Here is a 26,749-nt window from a genome sequence, read left to right as displayed (position 1 = left end):
CTTACCGCAGTCGGCGGCAGAAGAAGAATCTTTCAGATTTCGACGCCCGCAATGCGGCGAACGACAATTGCACTGATCCTGACTATGGATACGGGCTTTGTTGTAAAACTCGCAACAACGGCTACACTTTCTTTGGAGTCCGATCGCTGCTCTGCTTGCGACAGAGGACAATAACAACTGCCTAACACTCCATGCTCGGGATCTGATACTTAAAGCAGGAATCACCGTTTTAGATAGAGAACAACTCCCCTCACAGCTGAGAAAGAACATTGATCATCATGTCCCGAGGGGTCGGTTGCAAGATGCGAAGGAAGTATGAGCTATTATTGTCACCCAGGTGGAACGGCAAAGTTATGGTACACCCGTACAGTGATCCTCCCGACGGGTATGCAAGCGAAAGTAAGTGCAGCGAGACGAGCGGTAAGGCAAAACAGCCCCCAAACAAGGTCAGGAAAATGGGATGTCCGTGATTGACATTTCGCACCGTTTCACCCACTTGCGACCCATGGCTTCGATTGTCATTTAGTGTGGCGGCATCAGCTTCGGCATTTTTTGCCAACTTCAACTCGCAGTGGGTGTGAGAGTGTACACAACCCATCCACCCAACGTACACCCTCCCATCCCCACACTGGTCGGTAGAGTGTTGCGTCTCTTGCGCACCAGACCGCGAAGGTTAAGCGAGTTCACCGACGGTACCACTTTTCGCTGCAAAAGGTTTTTTTTACGTTTATTTTTCCGTTTGCCACACATACACACTCACTCGTTCCTCCCTCGGCTAAGTGGTCCCGCGGAAGTGGCGGAAAGCGTGTAAGAAGGTCCCGAGCGGTAGAGATGGCCAATTACATCGAGGAACATTTTCCCACACCTGCGCATACGTACGCCAAACCCGAGACTTGAAGTACTGTCTTCTTTTGGGTTGAAGCCAACAAACAAAAAAAGAGCTCGCACAAGCCGCACCGAAACAACGAAACAAAACAAAAGCGAAACTCAAACGCCAAACCGCATCTCTCTATTCTGGTTCTCTCTCTCCCATATAAATTCGACCCCTTTTGCCGAAAAGTAGCTGCCGAACAACAGCAACAACAACAAAAACCACAAACCTAACCAAGGAAGCTGTTTCGCTCCCGAATAACAACATACCAGCTCAGAAGGGCACGCCACAATTCAATTCCTCTGACGCTTCAAGCCGAGTGGGCTCATCTACGCCCAACCAAACGCACCCAGCCACTCAGCTAAGCGGATGTGATATTTGGATGTGAATTGCCTTACGTTTTGGTTGGATTCGCACTTACTCGACGCCCCATTATGGCCGCAACTGCCGTCACAGTTGCCTTGCCCATACCTTCTAGTCCTTTGAATCCGAAGGAACAGTGGAGGCAAATTTTGACAGCCATCACCCCAAACAAAACTACCGTCGGTCGATCGTGCACAGGAATGGATTGCGCTCGAAAATAAGTTTTGCATAATAATTTAAATAGTGCTACAATGTCGAACAGTGCTGAACACCAATCCCACTGCACCATCATTATAGCTTGTTTCGTCTGGGATGCATTCAATCGCAAACCTGAAGGCGGCGTTTCTAAAATGGAACGCTAGCAAAAACAGCATCGCCCTACATAGCACCTGATTAAAATTGTGCAACACTGCCCAACGCTTTGGGATCCACTAATATACCGACCAGAACCGGCAGTTAAGGAGGTTAGGCGTACCGATTTGCTCTTTGTTTCGCCTTGCGCTCTGACCCGCGGTTGCGGCTTGCTCGGGAATTGTATCCTCCTCACTTACCCAAGAAGCCTATCTGTCTTCGAGCGAGCACCGTAATTTCTTGCTTCCCTTAGTGGGAAATTGTTTGATTGATAGTATTGTTATGCAACGTGCTATAAATCTTTGCGCGAACGGTGCGCGATCGAAACAAAATCGCAAAACAATAACCCGCTGCCACCGTGGTGAAGCGTTGCACTCTTCTATGGGGCCCAATTTCGATGCTTCGAACCGCCCTCGATCTTGAGCGGCAGAACAATTGTAAAATAAATTCACAGTTTTATCGAGTTGTCATCGGGCAGGATGTCATCCACACTGCACGACTGTTACACAAACGAGAGCATGCCCCGATTCGGGGCTGGACAAATGTGCTGTGCGAGCACGAGCGACCGAAACGCCCAACACCAATAACACCAAGCCGCAATCCGATCCTAGACAAATATAGGAACACACATGTAGAAGCCACCCAAAGCTATTTACTTTGCTCTCTTTTTCTTTGTGATCATTTTCACGCTCGTTGGGGACAATCTTTAACCAACCACCGGTAGAACTGCTCCGAGGCAAAACACATGTGACAATTTGCTTCTCATGCATCCATTCACATCTTACAAGAAGGTGAGCAGAAAATCTCACACCCTCCCGAAGATCAACGTCGGGAAATTAATAATAAATAAATAAGCGCTTAATCATACATAATTGAACAAGCGGAACATTGTTTGAAAGTTTTAATTCTGCAATAAATCTCTGCCCGCGCGATTTCTCCGCGCGAAAGGAAGCAAGGCGCGCGGATCGTGCGCCACCCGATGTCGCGGTTGTGCGCCGCGCACTGGGAACTTTGTGGCATCCTATCCGACACCGTAGTGTGTCACCGGCTCCATCAACCACACGTGTGTGGCTGTTTTGATGCCACCTTCACTCTCGCGAACAGACATGCAGATTAGACACTGAAACAACCGGGGCCTCGGGATCGTGCGCGTGAGATCGCGCGCTTCATTGTACGGAGCGAACCGAAGCAACTGGGCGTAAGAGATGCATGGGCCGGGAATGGAACCCTTGTCTCCTGTCTTGTCGAAGGATGATGTAAATCGTAACGATATGTGACGTGCACAGCACCGACTGAGTACCGTAGTTTCCAGGGCTCCGTTTAGGCTACGATTTGTTGTTTGCCGCCAACCATCAAGCTGACTGAAGAACAAAACGGTTGTCTTCTAACGAATTGGTGGTTGTGCCGAAGGTACAGGCGGGAAGCTGTCGGATGTTCGGGATGTTGTCTAGCAAATAGCAAGTTGCACCTCTATATTAAGTTTCGAGCCTACCTACGAAGCGATCCGACCCGACTGCAGGCGTTCGAAACGAATCTCAGACATAGAAAAAACACAAACTAAAAACAGCCCAAGTTGTGACTTTTCGCAACACCTTCAAAGCTTGTCCCACGAGGCGAGCTCACGCTCCACAACGAGCGTCCTAAAAAAAGTTTCGATTTCAACATAGAAGCCGCCTTGCCATACGTTTTCCACCATCCCAACCAACCCAGACGGTGAAAACAACAAGCCAAACAAAAAATGGGAAGCATTGTTATCTTTCTGGTCAGTCCCGGGATGACGGGCCACGTTGATCGACGCACTCGCCCAGAAAGAGCGGCGGCTTCCCTTTCTGTGGACACATAAATCATAAAACACCCGAAACTCCCGGCGTCCTGTCCCAGGTTCGGTATCAGCTTACCTGGAACCCTCCCTGGTCCAGCTCCAACAGTGCTGAAGCATAATGGGGATCCATGTTTGTAATTGATTGTCCACCACGGTCGCTGAAAGTTATTTGTACTTCCATCTCGTTTTTATGCGCACATTTTGTCTGCCTTTTCTCACACCCTGGTCAACATTGTGTAACCCGATTCCTGCACACTCAATGGGACTCAAACCGACCCCCAGTAGTATTGAAGGTAGGAAACGACTCCGGGTTGGGAGGTTTTTGGAGTAATTGTTTTTGGGGACCCTCTGACAGCAGCGACAAAGGTAAGCCGCTACAATCTGAAAACATAACCCCATCCACTTTGGCGTCTTTGGAGTTTGGTTACTGCAGAACCGATCCTGATCCACGCCGGTGGCGCCGTCTAGCGATGCCCTTCGGAAGCATATTGTGCAGGAGGGAGGGAGAGAACTTGACTGGACATTTCCACTTCAACGCCCCATCGATGCGTTTGATCGTGCGAACCTATGTACACTCGCTGTTGGTGCCTTTACGCCTGTGTTGTATAATATCGTGCTGCAATGCAGACTTTGATGTTGTAATTGGATACGTTCTTCAAAGAGATTTGATGTTCGGGTTCGATCAGGATGCCGGGATATCGGCGTGTATACATAACCCTACCATGTTCCGATAATCACGATACTATTTTGACAGCGTCGGACCAAATCAAACGACTGTGGAAACTGTACCCAAATTAGCTTTGCCCTGCTGCACTAGCCCAACTCAAAACAACCTCACCAATTCATTCTCACGCTAGTAAGGATCGCGGAATGTTGTGCTGTGACTGTGCACGAGATGATCTCGCGAATCTGATCATCCTCCATTAGATAAGCGGACGATCGAACGAATGCGCACGATCGGTACATTTTTCAAATTGTCAGACACTGCTCATCGAACAACCCAAGTCACCCTCAGGATACCTCATTTAAATACGTCTCTCTGCAACGTTGACATTCCGATTGTACCACTGGCACACGGAGAGCACTGGTTTCGTTTTGCGGACCTACGAATGCGGCTTCGATTTGTCCTGACGAACGGCAAAACAATACAATTCGCTCTCGGGCGTTATTAATTAACGTTGCCGCGAATGCAACACCGACAAAGCACCAGGGTTGGAATTTCGACCAGCAGCAGCAGCAGCAGAAAGAAGACCGGAACCGAAAACGCTCCAAACCGAAACATAGTTAAGAGAAAGAAATATTCAAATACTTTAACCCGGGAGGCAAACTAACTAACCGCAGACCGGTATTCGGTACGAAGGTGGACATTTTATTTACCTTCCCCCCTAAAAAAAAAAGACAAGGAAGACTCCCTTCTTAACACAAATCCACTTTGGTCTTTGCGATGGATAGTTTGACTCATTCGTTTGACCCTCGTTAAGCAAAGACTAAATGGATATTGGGAAGGAAAAGCGAACGAAGAGCTAAAACACCCAAAATCCGTTCCGCAGCACGCGGGCAGATGGGCGGTAGCGGTGGGATCATCTCGGTTTAGTTTCCTTTCTTCTCAGCTCTCAACGAGCATTTTGTCCCCCAGGCCGTCATCAGCATTCGGTGGACCGCCGTCTGTTTGCTTCCTGAACTGTCCGCCGCTTCGGTATGTGTTTGTGTGTGAGTGTTTGCTAAAGAGCGCTGCTTCGTCCCAACATCAAACAAAACACTTCTTTGCTTTATGAAGCGGCCCGGTGTTAGATTTTGGCGTTTTGGTGTAAAGGTCTTACCGCCACTAGCTGTCTAGCCTGCTGCCTGTCGGATATCGGTCGAAAAGGAGGGAGAGGGGGGGTAGGTGATTGGGTGAAACGAAAAACAAACAGAAGCATAGCACTTCTTTTTCTCTCCTGCTCAAATATCGCCATCCATTCTACCCTGTCCCTGAGTCACCGGTGAACATCAGTGCCTAAATCACGTCCCGATTACTGTCATTGCGTTTTTTTCCCACCGCACGATTTGACCGGACCAGAGGATCAGTGAGGATGGTGATGAGTCGTCGGTTTGGATTTTTTTTTTTCACCCAAAAGATAAAGAGACAAACTCAAGGTAACTGCAAATCGTCGATGGTGGGCTTTTTACATTCGCACTAGTCCGTCGGTCTTCTCCGGGTCTCGAACGATCGCACGTTTTCGGCAGCCGATGGGGTTTTATTTAATGATCTCATGAAAAGGCCATCGTTCATCATTAAGGACAGATCGATCCTTATCGATGAATCGATCACATTTTCGTACAGTTTGTCACCATCGTACGGCGGGGTTTCGTCAAGATATCGACCAAATGATTTTGCTGAATCCAACAATTGATTTAAAAATGGAAATTATGTCACTTTAAATTCTTTAAAGTGTTTAAAGTTTTATTTCTCTGCGCAAAACATACAATTGAAAAAGTGAAACCGATGCACCCTATCGATCACACAAAACACACCAAAAAAGGATGTCAAAGTTTTACCTCGTTACCGCGGCTCGGCCCGTCTATTTCCCTTAAGTGGCTAAATCATTCACGTGTCTCCCACCAAACACTTGGCCCAGCTTTCTTTACCATTTCCATGATGGAATTGCTTTTTTTCGCTTGATGAACTCTTCAGCCGTCGATCTTTAAACTACCGGCAGTGCCGGCTTAACGTGCTAATTGTTAACCATCACAAACACCGCATCACAAAGGTTGCCATCGCAGCTACTTGGCGTACTTCAACCATATTCAACCATAAACAAAACCCGTGCCTCCTCGAAATGCCACCCGACGACCGTTTGTACCGATTGTTTCGTAGGTATGACCTAACGATCGTAAATTAACTTCAAGCCATTGCTGGTTTGGGGTTTCTGGAATAAAACTTTTAAACAACTCGGTTGAAAGTAGTATCCTCAGCCAACTTAAGCAACTCTCTATCGATATTCAATAGTGGATATTTGGACCTTCGAGGTACTTTATAGAAGAGCTTCAAGTTCGCCAACATAACTTGAAACAGTGCTGCAAATATATGTCACTCTTCTCTCCCCATCCATACCGTCGCATTTTGGGCTTGGTGAGCATAAAAATACGCTAAAAGAAGCACGCTTTTGTCACTTTGCGCCGCACCACGTTTTGTGGAGTAATTGAAGGTTCGCGTTGAATAATTACTTTCGAAACGGTCCTTTTGATCGATGATTGTCTTTTCTTTTACGTTACATTTTCTATACGTAAAGGAATGCGTGCTTTTTTTTTATGCCGCGTTATTATTCATGCCTTTCATGCCGACCGTTTTAAATGTTATCAATTCTAAAAATGTCTCTTATTTATCATCATTTTCCTTTACAGATGCCGCCCCGGATGGCGTGGTCCGCTGTGTAACGAGTGTATGGTGTACCCGGGCTGCCGCCACGGCTACTGCAACGGAAGTGCATGGCAGTGCATCTGTGATACGAACTGGGGCGGAATCCTCTGCGATCAAGGTAAGGCTCAATGGCGGGGCTTCAGAATCGAGTAACGATCTAACCACTTCCGGATTTTCATGGCATCCGGTATACTTTCCCTGCTGTACACCTGTTTTAATCCACCACAGTTCCTTGATATATTTTTTTCTATCGTCTAACGAGGCGTGCTTCGTGATCGTGCGTGCATTTTTTGATCATTTTTTGTTTACTAACGCATCCTTTCCCTTTGGGTTGCACACTTTCTCATCGCCAAGAAAGCAATAGGTACAACAGTTTGAACCACGTTGCCTAATGTAAGCTCATTTAGATGAAAAACGAAATCAATTTCGATCGTTGTTTGTACCATCGCCACACGACGCTCGGTGCCAGATCCGCTCGCATGCCGGTAATTAAATACCGATCATTTCTGGGGTAATTACCCGGCCGGTGGTCGATCGAAAGACCTGTGTAGGTAACAAAATGGCGAAAACCCTCGGGTGAAAGCATAAAACGGTAGAGTGATGCCACCCGGGGAATTTTATAGAAGAGCGGGGGAAATTAAAACGCCTTTATAAGTCTTTTGTATAAGAAAAAATCAGCCCTTTTCCTGAACGAAAAAGAAACAACACCCAAAAACAAAAAAGCAACAACAAAAACGGCACCATGTAATCGATGGATTTTCGTGTGCTAGCACCAGTATCAGAAGGCCACGGTCGCCATTACTTTTAATTAATCGATTAATAATAAATTTCCCTTGTTTTAACTCTCCAGCATGGCTCGTTTGCTCCCAGCCCTTCTCGGCCAACATAATTTGGATGCGCTTTTTTTTTGTATCGAACGCGCTAAATCGAAACGAATGCATTATCCGTACGCACAATCTAAAGCAACGTAAATGGAAAACGACGGCTACACGGCTACACGCCATAGGAGGGACAAGGTTTCGAAGCAGGAAAAAAAAGCTAATTAAGTTGAAATTTAATTTTTATTGTTTAATCTTATCGCTTAGCGATACGATAGTGGCCCCTAAATTGTTTCGGGTTGCAGGCGTCTGGAGAAGAAAAATTGCTCCAAAAACCAATCATTGAAAAAACAAACTCACACGAAACTAAGCGAGCCAACGACATGCGACGCACCGAAACAGGGAACCCACCAATGGATCCCGATTGGACACATACTCACGCGCAATTTACGACACACGCTTGGCTCGCTCATATATGTGACTTCCACAGTGCAATTTTACATTTGCCTTACGAACCTAGGTGTACGCGAAGGGCACACCCCAAAGAAACAGGATATTATAGGTCATCGATTTAACCAACACAGTTCGATTCGTTCGAAATTTAATAGCACGGCACAGCAATCACAAAACCAACATGGGGAATAAGCAAACGCACAGTTACACAAAACCGGACGACCGGAAAAAGGGACCTACCGTGGTTCTGCTTTTCCATCGCACCGAAAGTCGACCACAAGGGGATGAGTTCGCGATGACAAATCCCATAAATCAGCCCGTTTGCTTTCGATTTTCCAGCGCAGACAGTAGGAGCAAGCGTAAAAAAGAGGTCCAAGAAATGTGTTCTCTGCTTCCGAGGGCAAGTGTGTGTATCATGTTCCCTATTTCCATGAACAAGACCCTTTTTTTGTCAAATGTCTAGGCTCGCTCGCTTGCACTACATTTGGCGCGGTTTTGTTAAACAAACCTCAAGGGATATACAGTCGGAAAATAAAACACGGAAGTTGACTTACCGTTCTGATACAGGAAAAAAAAAGGCGTATAAATAAAGGGTACAATTGTCAAATCGATCAATCAGTAAGGCAACCGGAAGGGAGGGTTAGCGCCAGATCCCCCTAACTTCCAACCACTTGTAACATGCTTCTGGCGGTAGTTATGGTTTTTGATCAACAACAGACAGTGTTGCCATCACCCGGTGTATCTGGAGTAATTGCGATCAATTACATCCCTATTCATCGTGCCATCATAATTGCCCGGCGCTCGATTAACATATGCAACCGCCGAGCGAGGGTAAAACAAGAACCCTTCGAAACCCTTCTTTTCATGACGCGATACAACCCCGGTGGCGTGTGCCGACGGAATGGGGGAAAATCTGCGTCGATGCGCCGCGAGCGAAAACACTTTAACACTTGTGTTTGCCTCATCTGCCGACGATTAACGCACGCGTTTGGCAGGTTGGATGAAAGATACACACACGCGTGTTCTCGAGTGTTGTTGTTGAAGTTTGTTGTTGGATGCGCGTGAGAGAAGTGCGCCGGCACATGAACGCACTTGTGTGGAAGCTTAAATCCAACAAGTGTTCGAATCGATTAGGGACAACTGTTACGACTTCCGCACTTGATACCAACTGTCTTCATAAAATGAAGGTTTATTTATTCAAAGGAAAATATAATAATCTAGCGTAAAAAATATTTATAAAGTTTTATGAAACAATGAGGTGAAAAAATATTTGTCCTTTTTTTGGAATAAATCGAAAAAACCTATTTATATTAAATTAACTTAGCTAATTTTAAAATTAACTAACACGGTCATAAGACGATCATAACACAAAAAGCATTAAACTTTTCCTAAAGGATAATCTAACAAAACAACTCAGTAATCTCTCCCATTATTTTATAATCGTGCCACGAGAGCCATGTTAGTAACAGTCCGATCAGCTCAACAAACAATTTAATCAACTTCCCTTCATCCCTCTTTCTTTCAGATCTCAACTACTGCGGCACGCACGAACCGTGCATGCACGGTGGTACGTGCGAAAACACTGCCCCGGACCAATATCGGTGTACGTGCGCCGAAGGACTCTCCGGTACACGGTGCGAAATCGTTGAGCATCCGTGTGCGCCACAGCCGTGTAAAAATGGCGGCACCTGTACGCTAACCGGAAACGACAAATCACAAACCGTCGCTTCCTCTACAGTAGCTTCCATCGTTGTCCGCGGTATGCGGGGCATGAGCTCGATGGGAAAACCGTTCGGACGTTCGGCCGCTGCTGGAGCTGGTGGTTCCTCCGCGGCTAGCAGTTCCGGTACGGCAGAATCCAACGATCAGCCAAAGTTAGGATCCTCTTCGAACACCGGCGGTCTTTCTGCGCCCTCGTCCAACGGTCCGCAACCGATGAAAGATTTTGTCTGTACCTGTGCCCCCGGATGGACCGGTCCGACCTGTGAGATAAGTAAGTTCCAAAGTTTCCTTTCCACTGAACGTCCCCGCGCTTCCTGGCAGCTGTTACGTGCGTAAACTCCATGGGAACGTCTTCCAATCGCAGGATACGATAGCCGCCGTTCCGTACAATGCGTTCGCTACGTTTCATTTCAATTTCAAATTTCATCCATTAATCACACAACTGACAAATTTGAAGACTCCAACATTTCGACATTGCGCGAGCTTATCTCCTTCGCGCTTGACTCTCAACTAGATATTGTTGGCCTTTTTGGACGGAGTTGTGCTGCTTTCTGGCTGTAACAAACTACAGAGAGGCACTCCAAAGCTACAGCGGGGTCGTTGGGTGGCACTAAGCTTGCTATATCTGTCCATTACGATGTGATTTTGACGGTTCTTTTTCAAACTTTGGAAGGTTCCACCAGTTCCACCATGGTTATGAGTTTCATTGAAAAAAGAGAACAAAACCTGAACGCAAGGAAAATCTAATCTAAAAACTGTACGCTAATTATTCTAAATTATTGTATTCATGTTCTTTTTTTCCTTATGCCCCTTAACACGGCATTGAACTAGGTGAGACATGAGATACGAGAAGAAAAGAACTTCTTTCTTGCGGTGCTTCCTCAGCATTTCCAAAGGTACGCACGCAAGCAAAGGGTGCACGATTATTATTTAAACATTACAAACATCCCTCGCGAGACGGTGGACGGATAATCCGTTCGATACACGCGCCCCATTCTATGGCAAACGAGCTGCTTTGAGCATCGATCACCGAACATAGATTTATTAACAATTTCACGGTAACCGGCAACCATATCGAGCGACAGGCACAGGTAGAAGCATCCGCAAATGAGAGCAGTTTTTTTTTTTTAGTTGTTTCTAAACATCTCTCCAATGTGTGGATTTTCCCTGCCAGCGCAACTAACCCGCGTAAGAAAAGTGCCGTTGATTAAAAGAACGAGAGCGCCACACACGGACGAGGGACCGGAAAAGATCAAATCACAATTCGTCGCGGCAAGCCAGCATCTACGCTACCCTTCCTGGCCGGGAATAATCCACTGACCGCTTTTTCATATTGGCCTTCTTTTGTTGTGCAGAACACGCCGCAACAGCACGCTACCCTTCTGGCTTACCGAACGCTCGGTATATCCAACTGCGCGTATTTACATATTTCTCGCCAGAACGCCAATCTGGCGAGCTGTGAAGACTTCATCTTGAGCGCATTAAATTTATTATTTATTGCTCACTCATCGATCGCGTCGACGCTGCCGGGTTCGGACTGACCGTGTGTATGGGTAGCAAACGTGCAAGGAAGGTGGGATCAAAAGCAAATTTCAAAAATTGGACATTATTAAAAACCGATCATGATGGAGTGAAATGACGTATTTATGAATGCGCCTTGTGCTAGGGAAACGATGCAAACCGTTCCGTTTGCATAATTTGAACGATCGCCGGATCGAATCGAATCAACGCTGCGGGTGCTCTAAATAATAATATTTATAATATTTTATTAAGGTAGCAAAAAAAATAATACAAGGAAACATCCGCAACAACATTCTGCCTGTAAAAAACTTCAAATGCTCGTCACCGAAACGTGCTTAAGCTAACGAGGTCGATCGTTCAGCGGTAGCGATCGATTGACTCCACGATCGTTCGATCAATTATGGACGATAATTGGTCGCTCTCTTTGGCGGCAAACGCTGACAAAACGTGTGGTCATTACGTGTGGGCTCTTGTTTTCAACACCGTGTGCCATAGTTCCTCTTCTTAATTGTTGTGCGTGAATTTATCTTTCACTGGCGCGAGCTACACTGGCACAACACTGGCAGAGTGCGACAGTTGTGAACCGTGAGTTGGACGGACGAAGAGCATAAATCTTTCGCTATACAGCACGATCCACGGTCCGCAACCTAATCGTTGTACAAATAGCATAACAACACCGTTACCGTCTGTCGGTTAGCGATCGTTCCCGGATGGATTATGGACCGCTACGTGTGAGCACTTTGCATACCGATCCTATCCCACAGAACGATGCAATGGAGAAAAAAAAAACACTGGTAGCTAACGAACGCCAAAGGTGCATCTACGACATGCAGTTTCAAGTTGCATTTGATTTCTCGATTCGAAATTAAACCAATCGAATACGGGCTCCATTTCCAACCCATTCGGATGTTGTCGTCGTTCCCCGAGCAGGAAACAGGCAGGAGAAGATTTTAGAACGAGCAGTCCTATCGCTATCAGACGTTTGCAGCGGTCGAGCCGAGCCGGGAACGTGTGTATTTATATCCCATTGAATTGTAAATATTTTTTAATTTGAATAAATGACTGCTGCAAGTTTGTCGCTGTCGGTTCTTCGCACGATGAGCCTTCCCCGTGGCTAGGAAACGCGAGATATGGCTGCCAGTAGCCACCAACGATGGTGCGGCACAGCATCACCCATTACGATGAAGGTGCCGTAACGAGATGCCACGACATCTTGTGGCGCTTCCAGCACACTATTTCTCTCTGTCTCCCGATTCTAGCGAACAAGTAGCTGATTTTCTAGAAAATAAATTGTAATTTCCCCTTGTGCGATCAGTGTTCACACTGGATGTGAATGCTGCATGGTTCAAACCACACATCGAGTGGTAGTAGTGGTACCAAAAGAACTTGTGTGTATTTATGCTGATTGAATCAATCTCGTTACCAACAACCGCAAAGACCAATTGGCCGCCACGATCGTTGTACCGGGGAGGAAAAACAGGCAGCACATTTAAAAGAAAAAGATACCTTTGGCTTGAGGCGCTACCGGGTGCGGTTTCGCTGTGTGGTTTTGTGGTTCCTTGCTTGCATTCTTCTGCTTACACTCGCGAAAGGGTACGGTTTTCTACCATTTTTTGTTTTTTTGTTTTTTTTGCTGCATCTTGTTTGCATCCCGCGCACATCAGCGACTATTTGTAGCGCAATCATTCAACTCCATCCATTTCTGCAGAACTGTGGTTCTGTGGTTGAGAAATGGAAAAAAAAACCTCGTACACATGGAACCAATCTCTCACACACCCAAACCCCCACGTTTGATGAGGTTATGGGCAACCCGTTCCCTTATAACGAAAAAAATAGGGAGTGAAGCCATTGGAAACATCAAGCATCAAGAGCCTTCTTCCTTCAACCGAAGGCGGCAGCATTGACTGTTTACTACTGCTTTGATTTTCTGCTCCTTCCGCACAATCTGCTCGCCAGGCCTGATAGTTACCTCGAACCATTGGCACCCGAGAGAGGGAGAAAGAGAGCGGTAGGGATACAAGAAAAAGAACAACCCATGCAAAATAAAATAAATAAAACACCACGACGGACGTGCCGTCAAGATGTACGACCGCCCAATTAATCATCCATAAAAAAAGCGAGGAAAAGCGACCGAAACCAGACCCGCCTCTGCCAGGATGGAATTGGAATTCTTGCCCAATCAAACCCAAAACAAAGCAACGCCACTTGACATCTGACATCCGGCCGCCATTTGCTTTCGTTAGAGGCTCAAACAGGGGAGCCCGCTTTTGGCACGAACACGTCAACCTCGTCCAGTAAACGATTCACTGGATGCTGCGCTTGGAATTGAAATATTCCGCTCCACTAGGATCCTTGTAACCACCACGGCAAGGAACCACGGGGAGATCTAGATCGTGGTCGTCCCGTTCGTCGATTGGAGGTCATTCTTGGCCGAATGCTAATTACCACGCCATGTGTTCGCCCGATTGCGGTCAGTATGAATCCATCACGGTAGTGCAACGGGCCGGATGAAGTTTACCGAGTCTCAATCAACTCGGTATTCGCTCGAAAGCACCTACCCATCAACCCCAAAACGTCATAATACAAGCGTGTGATTTCGTTTGACAGAGCCTGTGAAAGGTGGAAAACATAAAACGTGCTTCCTGGACTACTGCATCAGATCGTTCACGATAACAGAAGATAACGGGTCATGTTTGCCTTCTGGCTTTGATTGTGCTGCTTTATCGCATCGATCGATCATTGCTAGCCTAGCGGATTCTACTGTCCGGAGACAGTAGGGTCACTTAATTTACCCCATCATTCATTAGCGCTTGTGCATTCTGTCCCCATGGCAAATTAACTTCTTTCTACTGTATGTGTGCTGCTTTCTTCTCTTTTCTACCAGATATCGATGAATGTGCCGAAGCGCCGTGCCGAAACGGTGGAACCTGTATCGATCTGATCGGCAAGTTTCGCTGCGAATGTCCACCACAGTGGACCGGGGACACCTGCCAGAACGGTGAGTGGTCGGAGTCATCATGTGATCGATTTTGAGACGCCCTCGACTAGCACCTCATTTCTATCCTTTTTCTTTTTGTTTTCCATAGATGTTGATGAGTGCGAATCGAATGTGGCCTCCGGACTAGGGCCGTGCATAAACGCTGAATCATGTCGCAATCTGCCCGGCTCGTTCCAGTGCACCTGCCTCGAGGGGTGGGGCGGACCGACCTGTGCCAAGAATATGGACGACTGCGTTGGCAAGTGCAAAAATGGCGCCACTTGCATCGATCTCGTCAACGATTACCATTGCGCCTGCGCCGTCGGATACACAGGTAATGAAGTTTCGTCCGTTTTGTTCCCCCCTCCCCCTTTCCTACGGTATGGTGCCAGAGTCCTGACTGTGATGCTCATGGCCATAACAATTTGTCTTCCGGAAGAGCTCATGATTTATGATGATCGACTACTGACTCACTCAGGACCCGCTGGACATAACGCTCAGCCCCAAACAAACAGACTTAAAAAAGATTACACGCACACAGCTACGACAGCGAGCGAGGATGGAGCCAAATTCCATACCACGGGTAGCTCAGCTGGAAGTGCAATCATTCATCAATCAAACGCTACCAACAGAATTCAACCGTCATCCAGACGCGACGTCTGGCGAACCCATACCATTTCGAACTATCTGCTCAACTTCAATACGGTACGGCACCCACCAAAAAAACGGTTTCCCTCCCGTGTCGTGCATGGTTAAACTATTTGACTTAATTTGTGCGGGCAATTCGTGCACCACCAAAACAACTCACCTGCTGCTTTGACCGGTATTGCGCTCCTTCGACGTTGGGCGTGATCCTTTGTTTATAATTCCCATTCCATTCCACAAGAGCCTTCTCCGGACGCTCCACACCATGTTGTCCATGTCGTCTAATTTCAATTAATCAAACACGGGCAGCTAAACGGGGCGGCATTCGGCGGCCGTTGATTGGAGTACCGCTGTGCGAACAGGGCACGATACGGCCGATCGCAGTATGCGGTAGCCTGGCACCATCTCAAGCCATCCCGCCCAACTGGGATGCGCGCCCCGATTCTGCTCCTGCTGTCAATTAGAATCGTAATTGTTGCGATGTCGGTGCCGGTCTGTCAAAATTGAAAACACTGCGGGCTGTCATATTGGGGGCAGCCACGATCAATCGTTCCCTGATCATTTCTCCCGGGATAATCGCGCTCACGCAGCGATCTATCCCCGGCAAGCCCAGAGCTTTAACGTTTCCTACATTGTACTTGTGACTGAGGTGCGTGCGTGTGGGAAATGATACACACTAATTCTCCATTTTCCACCGTTCCATGCTCGATCGCTTGGTGTGCACCGATTAGCTATTAAGTTAGTCACGATAATGTCTTACTAATGATAATTTCATTCAAACTGCACCAATATGCAGCCATAATCCGATCGTTTCCAATCGGTAATGAGCCGGGTCGTTTACACGTCACGGCGCATCCTCTGCTTCCGCGATCGAGCTACATCGCAACAAATGTGATTCGTTTAGATGTATTTAAAATAATAATGCGTTCAATTTCTCATAAATGTAAAGACAAATTAACAACCATTCCGCCGCACCAAAGCGGCAGCTTAACGTCTGCAAGATGAATAACTAAATGGAAAAATGAGATGAATACAACCGCAGCAACACGACTTCAACAACATGAGTGAGGAGAGAGAAAAAAGAAATAAACCAAACATCCCGTGAAACGAACTGTTGAGCGCGAAAAGATATTAATAAAATGTACCCTCTCCGCACCACCCCACCGGTCTTGTGCCTGCTGTATTCAAATTCGCCACAAAACGACGGTTACGGGCGGTTTTCTCGCACCCTCAACGATAATAATCATATTCCAGTAGCGTGCTTTTTATATTTTTGATTAATCTCGGGCTTTTTAAAATATCATCTATTAAAACTGTCCGAGGAGCACGGTGGAGAACGGGCCAGTCTCACCGGTACACGAACCTGAACGCGCACCTGATAAAACGCCCGACAGCGCGGGCTTGATTGTGTAAGAAAACGGGTGTGTTTTTATTGTGACGACGAGCAGAAACATCGTGGTCCGTAGCTGACGGAAGAGGATCGACGTAACAGAATAAGCGAGCTAAAGAAAAGACGACCGAATGCCAAGGACTTAGGCCGATGAAATATGTTCATTACATTCAACAAATTTTCATCTCTTCTTCTATTTGGCCGGAGGACAACAACCAGACAATGCGGAGGACCATTCGAACAACATTTTCTCCTGTTGCCACTAGCATCAGGTTCTTTACCAATTCTATCAGACACTGTGATCGAGACGTAAAGCAGGATTAAATTTACCCAAATGAATCACCTAGTAATGAAATCAACATTAACTATTCTCTATTAATGCTTCCCTTTCGATTTGCGTTTCTTTTTCTCTTGCCAACAGGTCGCGACTGCAGCACCGACATCAACGAGTGTGCCAACTTTCCCTGCCGGAACGGTGGCGAATGCGTAGATTTCATCGGTAACTTCAAGTGCATCTGCCCACTTGGCTTTTCCGGGACATTGTGCGAGGTAAGTGCATCACTATGATAATGTTGTGGTTTTGTTTGACAATTTCGTGCTCAAGAAAATTAGTGTTAATTTACAACGTAAAAAAAGACACCCGTTACTCTACACACGGGGGTTCATTTTAGCTGTCGCATTGAAGTCTTTCTCCAAATTTAAGCGACAATCAATGGGTAACATGTTGCTTTTTTTCCTAACGGTTCTAATAACCCATCCAGAGCGTAATATATGATTATTTATTGTGCATGTTGCTGACAGGGGCATTTTTTGTTGTACCGTTCGACGCTTACCCGTTCTCCTTCGTCTGCTAGCTAATTGGGGCCCATCGCCTACATTTGATCCAACGGTCAAGGAACCAACTTTCGTTATTCCGTGATGGGTGTCTCGTTGTTCCTTCCTCTCAAGCGAGCAGACAGTTTGTCCCACCGATTGGGGCGTTTTGTATCCAAAAACACATTGGTCCATAGATTTCGTTTTGGAGCACAACAACGAGACCAAAAATAAAAGGAAAACACCCCTACACATTGTCACCGGATGACGGATGACACCCACCACACGCTCGCAACGCACAACACAACACAACATTATGGACAATGTCAAATGAGCAAAGCAGGAGATTTAACATAATAATACTTCCGATAATTATGTGAACCTTTCCAAGTGGTCCCAGAACTGCACGGGGCCCAGGGATTGGAATCCTGTACGCGTTCCGATACAAAGGAGCAGATCTGGCACACGGCAGACCGAGCAGAGCGCACAACACGATAACAAATAGGTCGTTGGGCCATTTTTGTTCACCGCGTCGGATGACAGATTGACCATCGATCGAGTTGACAAACGACGATTGCTTCGCTGCTCTCCGGTGCCACCCGCTTTGCCCCTTTCGCGTCATTTACCACAATACAACGTGTCAACATAATGCAACAAAACGCCAACACATCACACGCCGCTCGAGCGGACGGCGCTGGCCCTGGCTATAAGTATTTAACGGACTTAACACACAATAATATCTTGTTACCTTTATGTGTTAGTCGCTTGTGTCGCGAGCGAACGACCGAAAGGGTCGCCGTTCGGTACGCATGTAAATCTCGTAAAGAAAACCCGTTCCCGGGTAATCGGCAATCAATGGACCGAACAGGCAGTGAAATCTGTTCGACCGTGTCCCAAAACTCCCACAGGCGCGATTCGTTCTTACACACACCCTACGGAATGCGTGTGGTTTGCACTGCAGTTAAGCGTTTTGCCCCTATTTTATTTTCTTCCATCTTCACCTCGTTCTCGCCATTCATCAGGCGCAACTGGAAGTATGGAAGTCCCTTTAAACATTTATGATTTGCGTGCTTTTTCACAGTATCCTCGCTTTTCGACAGTACAGTTTCTCGACTATCTCTTTTTTCTTTCTCACCCGTGCCAAAATCGTGCCCCATGTAAATGAACGGTCATAAAATAAAAATTAATTTATAAAGATATAAAAAAAGATAATAGCAAAACCGTTTGGGTGGGGAGCGAAATGTTTGAGGGACTCCGTTCAGGCGACTCCGGTTCGCGGAATGTTGAAGCAAAACAAACTCTGAATGAGGAAAACACGAAGCGCTCAACACACACATTAAAAAAAAAGGTCTTAAAGTTGGGGCAAATGCGTGAACGTGAAGAAAAAATGGAAAAATACACCACTGGTGATGATGATGATGGCCACGGCGATGAGAAACTAGCATACGGCATGGTTTCTTAGGATGATAGTAACACCTAGTTGGTGCGACGATTCAGGCAATTTGTCTTTGTGTTAAAACCATTTATCAGCTCATGAATTCTTGGTTCAACCGGTCGGATAATACCGCCCGACACCAGCTCCATCTCTTATCGACGATATCTTCCGGTAGCGTTTTTTTATCTTCATTCCAATATTTGTCATACCGAAGCACGCAAAAATGAGGAGAATTAATCGGTTATTGAAAATAAAACTGCCCTGATCATATGTTTCCTCACGAAGAAATCTGCAGCAATTCATTGTGGCTGTGAAGTATTTCCTCTTCGATATTTTTTAATTCCTAACCATGTAACCTATGGACTTAAAAGTTATCTCGTGGTTAAAACATTAGTTTGCACGTTAAAAGAAATACACCAATCCTATAGGGATGGAATGTCGTCTAGAGTGCCCTGTGGACATCCCGTACCCCTGTCTGAAACTAAACCTAAATAAAAATGGGAACGGATATTAGAAATACAGTAGCACAAACATGCATCCATTAAATAGCAATTGAAATGGCCATATCCTACCACATTTCCTTATTGCTTCGTGCATTCACATCACCTCCCGGAGCAATACAGCCCAAAGACGCGAACAAGTGGCACTTAATGAGTATGCAAATGGAACTATCACTAATGCAGGTGACGTTTACCTTATACCGCCGGAGGTCATCGCGAGTCCGTAAGTCCGGGAGTTTACGTTGTCAAGCGACCAACTTTTGGAGGGAACATCCCAAACTAACCTTTTCCATTTTTTTCTCTCTCTCTTGCGGCCACCTATCCCACCATGTGATCGCCTTCACCAAGAACTCCCCGGGCCGTACAAAAAAAGCCTTTACACCGGGCGCTTGCAACGTTCTGCAAACCCGTTTGTTGTTGCACTGATACTTTCTGCACTTGTTACCCGCAAAACCACCTGATCCAGTACCTCCGATCGGTCGGTGCTCCTGTTCGTTATTTTTTCCCACCGCCATCGCATCCACCCGTGGTGCCTTTCCCGTTCCCAAACTTTCCCCCCCTCGGGAGCAATTCTAGACACATTCGGCCTGCTGACTGCTTGTAGAGAGTTATGTTGTGATGTCAATTTTTTGCACCTCCACCTGATCGTTCCACCAGGTCTCTGTTCCACCACACACGCACACATACCTTTGCAAGTGCGTACGCAATGGGTATGCAGTGGTTTTTCGCGAATCCACCATATGGTGGCACGGTGCGTGCGGGTGTAGAGTGTGAGGCAGCCTGCCCTGGCTTCGTACTACCGGTTCTGCAGCGGGGATTGTGTATCGCTTGCTGTGTGTACAAACACACAAAAAAGACACAAACCGTCCCATCGCAAAACGGCAACTGCGGCCTCCGGTGCGCAATCCCGTTGAAATGTTGACTAGAGTGACGGTTCAAGATTTAATATGTTATTCGTCTTTTTATTATCTCTCACACTAGACTGCAAACGCCACGCCACGGTTTGCACGTTCCTTTCCCTTTGGTTCGGATTTGTGCCGTGCCGGTCGCACCCGATTACGAAATGGCACGGATTTCGTTGTGGTGGTTTGTGGCGGCGGCATCAGGGTACAGCAGGGAGAGGGGGTGGCTGCGACATGCGAACAAACACGAACTAGGCACCAAGTGAGCAAGTGCCGCGCTACCGTCGGTTGCGGGCAATGAAGCACACGGCAGCAATCGTTTAAAAGCCTTAGTCACACACAAACACCACTCGTAGACGGTCAACTGGCTTTGAGCTGAAATAAATAAATTATTTTAAATGTAATATAAAAATGCACCAATGCACCGCTAGCGGGCCGTCCAGAGAGTAGTGCAGGGGTGGCGAGACAGCACATTGCACCTGCCATTAGAGTTGCACTTGCTGTGCACCGTGTGTCGTTGTAACCGATCGATACAGTTTCGTTCCACCGATCCTCGAGTGACCGTGGAGGAGCAGAGTACGCGAAGCAGTGTTGCACTGCAGGGCAATTATGTACAACAAATCAAACTCACCTAAAGGTTATTTCGCAGCGCTCGATGGCGACGACGACCTCGCGAAAACTCAACCCTTCAGATGCAGAAGAAAGCAACCGTCTTTTTTATCGACCCATTGCCCGCGGGAGGATTTTCATGAGAAGAAATGCTGCGTGGCGTCACAACGCAGCGCCACCAGCTAGATATCCAGTTGCAGAAGGTGTTCAAATCGGGGTGTAGCGGGTTTTGCCTTTTTCCGGAAACCAAACAACATACGCGCTGGAAAAACGTGCGCTAGTTGACGCTAATTGATTAACATCTCTCCTTCAGTTATCGTGGAGTTGGCGCGTAAAGGCTTGTCACTTGTTGGTTGGAGAATTTCATTAACTAGCTTGCGCAATGGGCGCAAGTGTCATGTTATCAACGGGATTGATATTTTCAACAAGATGATTATTTTTTTGTAATGCCAGTTCAGCAGTGCAAACTAGCTGATCATCTACCAGCCGAGTGAATTCAGTTCGTTTGTTTGCAACGACAGCAACAAACTCGTTAGTAGATGAGTTTTGATTGATCGTGGCACTGTCGGAGAGGCCGCACTCGATCGGGGCTTCAATTTATTTGCATGTTTTCTGCCGCATGTTTCCACAACCAACCAAGCCCTATCGATGAGTTGCTAGTGCAATCGCTGGCAGGATGAATGCATCCCATCATAAATAATAATTGGAATGTGAAACGAACTCAAAGATCGATCATTCGGGGATTCAATCACGGGCCAATTTTGGGTAGCCGATAGTCACACCTACTCTAACACGCACACGCATCGCCTTTGGCACACCTGGCAAAACGCCTTAAACAGTGCGCACAAAGCCAAGATGAGCGAGTGATTGATATTCGTTCGCGATACAGCCACTCACCATGTTAAGAGGGCTGTGATGAACCATTTTGGTAGAAAACCATCGTTCATTAATCTTTTTCGTCCGAATCGGCGCATCTCGTACGTTACCGTAAGCTGATACAACTGTGCCATCGGCCAGCAGCAATTAACCACATTATTACCAATGTAACGTCCCACAAAAATCATCCAGTATCAGATGCTTTCCGCTCAGCGTTACAGAAACAAATCACCGGCTCCCGCAACTTATCACCGAAACCGCAACACGGCTTGGGACACATTCACCCAAGAGAAAGGTTGTGCGACGGATGCTTGGTGAGAAAAATTTATCGCCCACCTTTTCGGCAGCATCCGTGGGGTGTTCCAGTGAATTACAAAAAAGAAATGCAAAAGAAATCATCGTCACCAACGAATTCCTCAAGATGCCGGGCACCGCTTTGTCCGTCTGGGCTTCCACCGGTAGCTCTTTTCATCTCTCCCGAACGGAATCGGTACCGCCTGTTCCCAGCGGCACAAAGCGAACCAAATACGGGACCAAATTAAATCATTGCTAACGAATTGAATCACCCCCTTTCCCAGAGGATCATTAAATTAAATCACTCCTGTGCGAGTGCGACGCGTCCCGTTTCATGCGGGTACGCCCGATTCCTGTTGCTTTTGCTCGAAACAAAATCAAAATCTCGAAGTACAACAAAAAAAAAACTCAAATCGGAAACGATCGCCGCCGTGGGAGCACTCATCTCGGGAGACCGCACAGCAAAAATGCACTACACAGAGACTCATTTAACAAGCAAACTGGACCTGTCCCACTATCGCGGAGGGGGAGTAATTTAAAACATACCCACCAAACTGGATCATTTTTGTTGGTTCGGGGAGGAATTATCGTAAAGCCTTCCCAACACACATTGCCCATTCGGCCAACAAATCCCAAGAGTGGATCATATTAGGAGGACAGGTGAGAAGGTTGTCCAACTGAAATACGGCGCGAATATCGATAATCGATTAAATCCTGACCAGGCGCGATCAAAGTCCCCCCCTGGAGCCGGGTCGGCTTACTGTCAGTCAAAAAACAAAGGAGAGAAATGCAAAACTTAGCGTTAATACGACAACCATCACACCTGCCTTCTGGCCCTTGCCGCTTCTGGTTTGGTTTGTATGCGCCATCTTTCACTTCACGCTTTCCTTCTATCCAGCATTTCCAACCAAAGAAATGTTCATCTGTTGTTGTTGGCGTGCCCGTTCATAAGTAGCTTTCATTTTTGGGCAATCGTCTTAAAGGGGCTCCAAATATTGATTGACAATTTCCAGTGCGCAAAGCCATTGGCCATCTCGCTCCATTTGGCTGAACGGCCGGCCGTGTGCCACCGGGAGAAAGGACGAACGAGCGAACAGCTTTGTCCCGAAGGTGTTAAATGTAACAAGTGTCACGACACGGCTATTCTCACGCCGATTTTTTATTACTTTCCTGTAGTTTTGCTCTTGTTTATTTCGCTGGATTGCTTTTATTTCGACTCCTATCGTCATCAGCTTGATCGTGGCCCGGCTAACGTCAAAAGTCGCCCGATTAAAACGTCACCTGGCTGGGTCGGCTAGTTTGACCACCGGTTTACCAAATATTCCCGTCCCGGGATCGATCGCTAATCAGATTAGCCGTAGAACGGAGCGAAATAGTGTTTCGTGCTGTGGTACGTACGACGATAGTATTCTATTTTTGAAAAAAAAAGCGCATTCTTCGCGCCATTCGAAACTGTCCTTCCGTCCAGACAGCTTTCTTTTCTTTTGTGCTGACAGTGCTAATGCTGCTTTTACCGCTGGTGGTGCTGCTGTTAGTTTCGGCGCTCAGCTGGAGCGATAATATCATAATCCGATGCTCAGCGTTGTTCGGACGTGATGTCGGCGGGCCGGACTCTCCAATTAAAAACATTCTGCCGCATCCTTTGCCCACCATACCTGAGACCCATTTTTCCTTTGGCCACTGGCCACTCTAACCGGTCCCCACCGGTGCTTCGAATTTCGATGATGGTGATTAACATAAAAATTTGATTTTATGCTCGTCCAGCATAAACAAAACTTCCCTCCCACTGTGGCGTTCGATTGCTTGCCCGTCTGTCGTGCGGGCTACCAGCAAGTCGAAGTCAAAACGAAGTAAAATATTTTATTGCACACTCTTGTATGCAATCGTCAATTTGTTCTCCTTTCCGTTTCCGCTTTTCATTTCTATACTTTCTCACTCTTTTTCTTGCAGGAGGCCAAAGATCATTGCGTATCGTCACCGTGTATCGAGGGTCAGTGTCTCAACACGCCGGGCGGTTACTACTGTCATTGTCCGCCGGGTCGCGCCGGCCGTCACTGCGAGTTTCCGCGTGTTCCTTGCGAAAAGGGTGGTCCCTGTGCAAATGGTAAGTGTTTCAACCCTTTTATACGTTTTTTACCGCAGCTTCTTTCAACTTTCTAGTATGCGAATTATAACGAATTTGTTAAAATCAGCATTCAATTCCGTTTGCCAAATCTCTTCTTCTTTCGTATTCGGGGTGTGACTTTCCAAGTGTCTAAATCAAACCAGATCAAAGTATCCCTCCCAGCGCTCTGCTGGACGCCGTATACAGTATCTTGGGGGAAGCACGATGAAGCCACCGGAAATATTAGCATATTGGTGACATCCAATTTATTGTGCCATATACGCCACCGCGTTGACAGCCGCCACGGGTCGTGGCGCATCTTTGGAGCTCCAACCACCGTCCCGGACAACGACAACGAACGGGAAGAACACTTCAGATAACGGGTCGTGCTCAACTCCGCCACCACACCAAAACACCACAACCAAACAAACACAACCACCTAACACATAATTATAATAATAATACAATAATTCATTATAATATTTCAACGCGCTTGCACGGGCACAATCGAGCACCGATCGTGCCATTTTCTTTCACCTCATGCTATGTTACGCGCTGTGTTATGTTTTTATTTTCTACTATCACACAGTATCAGTAAGCATCAAGCATCATTTCGTGCACGTCGATCCTCCCCGTGCCGTCCGGTTGTTGAAATGGCGTCCTCGCCACGCTGCACAAGCTTCAGAGCCGGACCAGGCACTTGGATAATTTACAGCCAGCGCCGTATTTGGTGTATTTTATTGCCCACCATCAACTGCGACAACAGCCAAGTCCGGACAATATTGCGGTCCTATCGGCACGGTGGGATCTGCGCCGATTTCGGTGGCGATCGTTTTCCCTCACGGGGAACATGTTGCAAAAACAAAAAATCTCAAAACATGATGAGTCTTCTTTATGCCGCGATGTGTTCGCGCAAAGGATCGGACCCGGTTACTCAGGAATGTGACGAGCGGTTCCGCGGATCCTCTGCCATCGATTAGTGGATCGGTTAGGAGTTGCAGCAAGAAAACGACATTTGGGTGAAATCGACCGCTCAAGTCTATCATCAACAAACGGTGTTTTATTTACTTTTCCTTCCTTAATTTAACTTGAGTCCATCGTGTCATATGTTTGTCTTTTTTTTCTACTCCACCTCTAATCTTGACAAATTTCCTACTCGATCCGGGATGGGAAAATCTGTCAAATGTAATTTATTTTCTTCTTTCTACGCTGAGAAATTCCCACACGGAAAAAAGCAGTTTCCTGTACGGCACTCACACACTAACACCGTACACGATCGTACACATTCCTGGCGAGCAGTCACTGAGTGAGCTATAAATTAGCATCGTGTCGTCCACTCACCGGGTCAAGTTTCACTCACCCTTCTGTCCCTGTGCGGTGCATGTTGGTGCAGAATGAAAAGGCTTTCAGCTACCTTGGAAAGGACCTGTCCGGGAGGATGTCGAGCAAAGTGATCCCCGTTCTGTAACCTGTCCATCGTCCTGACAGATGTCAGATCGTTTGTCTTGTCCGTGGCTCCCGCTGCAACCACAGTATCTGCCGGTTCTCAACGACGGCAGTTAATTATCCCTTCCAATCTGAGGAAACTTTTACCACGCTTGACGATCGGTGCAATGTGCGTTTGCATAATCGATTGGAAAACGATGAAGCGTGAAACGAGTTCGGACGCGCGCGCGCGCGCCGGATTCAGATTGACGGTCACGATGGACACGGTTTGGTGCGGCTTACCAATCGCAGCAGGAGTGTATCGTCCCACCGTCCTAAACCTCGGACCCTCTGTAGAGGAACATATTTATTACACCTCCTCCAGAGCAGTGTGGCTAGAATTGGCGCGATCGCTCATTTTCTGCCTTCTAGTGTACGATCCGCTTGAAACACTGCAAGCAATGGAGAGGAGAGGACTGAAAGAAGGGCGCTGCAATAGACACATTCCCTCACCCTCCCAGGTTGACGGTTCAAAATGCCAACAATCGTGCTTCACCCGGGTTGAGAGAGAGTTAGCGAGAAATGTCCGTTAACATGTTTATTTCAAGATATGATTGTCATTGTTGATCGTGCAGGATTCATCGGATTGCCCTTCGCGCCCAGTTTGCTAACAAATTGCCGTTCATGTACCCCTGTTGATCCAGATATACATCATCACTCGCGGGTAGACAACTGCGAACGTAAGCAATCCACCAATGCATCCGTAGTTGCACCTTGCCCTCGCGTGAAAGCGTCCGATCGATGGAAAAATCATGTCCGCGGGCCACGAACCACCACCTGGAATCGGGGATCGCCAGCCGGCCACGACGATCACTCGATTTAAATTAACAAGTTTGTTAACAGTTGTTCATCTGTCCAGCTCCATATCGTTCTACATCGCTCATAAGCGAATCCGGTACGGTCTCATGCATGATCGCGGAATCATATTGGTGCCTTTCACCTGAGGCTGGGCTTTTTATTTTCTGTTTGTAGCAATCTATTCACCATCCCCCCCACACTCGGTCGTCTAGCTGACGACACATGAAAAGAGAGAATCAGTGAGATCAGTGGTTTTACCACCGCTCCATTCCATCCCATTTATCCATTCGCCACCGCCCCGCAACCCTTGCGACATGATCCGGGGACATGCCCGAAGAACGCCAGAATCGCATTTATCGCACTTCCCTCGCAAAACCGTTCGTAATCCCGGTCCGAAAGCATCGGCCTGCCTGCTTCACCATGCTCGACTTCAAATAATGATTCCCTTTTGTCTTTCCCCTAGCCGGACGCTTGTTTGCACCCGGTTGTGCGTTTCGATCAATTCTAGAACCGAAGAGTGGTTCGATCTCGCACAGACAGATTGTATAACATTAAGCTGTATGTCAAAACTGCCAATTTGCGGCAGTCGATCCATCGATC

General features: G+C 47.0%; 5 protein-coding genes across 6 annotated transcripts in view; 4 read left to right on the top strand and 1 right to left on the bottom strand.

Moving 5' to 3' along the window:
• The window catches only part of LOC126559071 (RNA-binding protein pno1), a 454,598-nt gene that overhangs the window by 104,417 nt on the left and 323,432 nt on the right, over positions 1–26,749 (top strand). The window lies entirely within an intron of this gene.
• LOC126559532 (uncharacterized) overlaps positions 1–26,749 on the bottom strand; it is a 205,016-nt gene that overhangs the window by 135,099 nt on the left and 43,168 nt on the right. The gene's annotated exons all lie outside the window — the stretch shown is intronic.
• Positions 1–26,749, top strand: part of LOC126559107 (ras-related protein Rab-1A) — a 156,361-nt gene that overhangs the window by 87,087 nt on the left and 42,525 nt on the right. The gene's annotated exons all lie outside the window — the stretch shown is intronic.
• LOC126559236 (uncharacterized protein C14orf119) overlaps positions 1–26,749 on the top strand; it is a 261,691-nt gene that overhangs the window by 210,475 nt on the left and 24,467 nt on the right. The window lies entirely within an intron of this gene.
• The window catches only part of LOC126556735 (protein serrate), a 98,615-nt gene that overhangs the window by 63,624 nt on the left and 8,242 nt on the right, over positions 1–26,749 (top strand). Inside the window, exons 8-13 of the mRNA XM_050212204.1 lie at positions 6,792–6,925; positions 9,604–10,071; positions 14,206–14,319; positions 14,408–14,632; positions 16,755–16,882; positions 23,713–23,866. Of these exons, the coding sequence (XP_050068161.1) occupies positions 6,792–6,925; positions 9,604–10,071; positions 14,206–14,319; positions 14,408–14,632; positions 16,755–16,882; positions 23,713–23,866 (1,223 nt within the window). The remainder of the gene's footprint in view (positions 1–6,791; positions 6,926–9,603; positions 10,072–14,205; positions 14,320–14,407; positions 14,633–16,754; positions 16,883–23,712; positions 23,867–26,749) is intronic.

Source organism: Anopheles maculipalpis, chromosome 2RL (genome assembly GCF_943734695.1).
Source record: "Anopheles maculipalpis chromosome 2RL, idAnoMacuDA_375_x, whole genome shotgun sequence".
NCBI lineage: Eukaryota > Metazoa > Arthropoda > Insecta > Diptera > Culicidae > Anopheles > Anopheles maculipalpis.
This window is presented reverse-complemented; position numbering and strand designations above follow the sequence as displayed.